This window comes from Curcuma longa, unplaced genomic scaffold (assembly GCF_044706935.1).
Source record: "Curcuma longa cultivar G26 ecotype Majalengka, Jawa Barat unplaced genomic scaffold, ITB_CL_G26_1.1 contig_20826, whole genome shotgun sequence".
Classification (NCBI taxonomy): domain Eukaryota; kingdom Viridiplantae; phylum Streptophyta; class Magnoliopsida; order Zingiberales; family Zingiberaceae; genus Curcuma; species Curcuma longa.
In genome coordinates this window covers 918-2657 of record NW_027431497.1, presented here as the reverse complement: position 1 = coordinate 2657, position 1740 = coordinate 918, and the positions used below count along the sequence as shown (strand labels likewise).

Here is a 1740-nt window from a genome sequence, read left to right as displayed (position 1 = left end):
AGAAGCCAAGCCATATCCATGCTTTCTGAAATGTGTCTCAGTCCTTCCCAGAGCCGGCGTCTACTTGTGATGGTAAGCTGCCCATAGACAAAAGTAACTGCATATGTGGTGCCGGTAATCTGATGCTTGATGAGTGTATGTATGTATTGTTCCGCCCAAGCCTGGACTTCCATCTGAATGATTCCGCTATCCCATAGTAGGAGCATCCTACTTCTACCCGACTCCCCAACATGGTGCTCACTACTCCACCTCTGAAACCTGGATGTTTTAAGAGATTCGTAATACTCCTCAGTTAGTTTGGATTCCAGAATGCATAAAGCACACAACTTCTCCCTCAAAAGGAGGTTCTCAACCTCCTTTTGTTTGAGGCCCTTGTTGAGGCCTCGTATATTCCATGTTGCTATCTTCATGGGGCCAAAGCCCTTTTTGCATTTACCCTACTCCTTTTCTCATGTTGCCCCTGCATGTCATCATTCTGATTGCTTATATGTGGGCAGGTCATAACCCTTTCTGCAGCTACTGTTCCAGTGCCATTTCCTGTGCCAAGTACTGATGTATCAGGCTCTGCTCTTGCTGGTCCAAGTGGCCAATTTAGGGCTGCTAGCCCCACTATGATTTGCTTGTGCTGTTCTGTGTGCTGCTGGCCTGGATCAGATTCATCCTCACTGCTATGCTCCAACAGGACACTCTCTGGATTCGGTGGGTCCATCACACGTATTTGCAGCAGACTGGGATATGGGGATGGACAGTTCGACATGGGGACTCACCGCTACTTAAGCAGATCCTGCAGATTCGAGACAGTATCCTTGTGGACAGCGAGCAGTCCAGCAGCAGCAGAGCAGCTACTAGCAGAGTGGTTCCAGCAGCCCCGAGGGGTAGCACGTGCATATGATTTCTTCAGAGGTGCCAGACCACATCAGGCTTGGGTCCGTACAGTATGGCAGTCTAGGATTCAGCCGAGTCACTCATTCACATTATGGCTTCTGGCACGTGGGCGGCTGCCAGTACGAGCGAGGCAGGACTACCTACCTGACCGACAGTGTGCTTTCTGTGGCCATGCTGAGGAGACACTAGAGCATTTATTTTTCCAGTGTGGCACTACTAGTCGGCTATGGGGGAGGATACGGGCATGGCTACTTATGCGGCCGGAGATGACTACATTTAGGAGGATGCTGCGTACTTTCAGGCAGCGGTATAGGAGACCTTCCACAGTTACCTCAGCGCGACACGTCGCCATGGCAGCCCTAGTGCACCACCTGTGGAGTGCTAGGAATGCGTTGATACACGAGGGGAGGCAGCTGGATGAGGAGCGTCTTTATCGACGGGTCCAGACGCATGTATATCGGACCCTGGGCGTCTACACGGATCAGGAGCTGAGGCGGGGAGCGGAGATGGAGATCGAGCCATAGAGCGATTGCATATGAGTGGACATATTGTGTACATACATAGAGTGATTGCATATCAGCATACATACATGTAGGCATACACATACTATTAGGGCATCATAGCATCATGCATACATGACATCATGCATTTAGACATTGTTGTACATAAATGGCATCACGCATACATGACATCATGCATTCAAACATTGTTGTACATACATTGCAAAAAAAAAAAAAAAAAACTTTTGGGTGAATGGATCCACCACCCTTGATCCATCTAGTCCACAGCAAACGGCTCGTGGTAAAGACGCTCCAAATCCGTTGATGGCTGAGGCTTTGCCAAAAAGCCTATGAG

General features: G+C 49.4%; 1 protein-coding gene across 1 annotated transcript; it reads left to right on the top strand.

Annotated features, from left to right (window-relative positions):
- The first annotated feature begins 755 nt into the window (after positions 1-755).
- LOC141817530 (uncharacterized) lies at positions 756-1409 on the top strand. The gene has a single exon (XM_074705170.1). It carries the CDS (start codon positions 756-758, stop codon positions 1407-1409), a length of 654 nt encoding a protein of 217 aa, XP_074561271.1.
- The last annotated feature ends 331 nt before the right edge of the window (positions 1410-1740 follow it).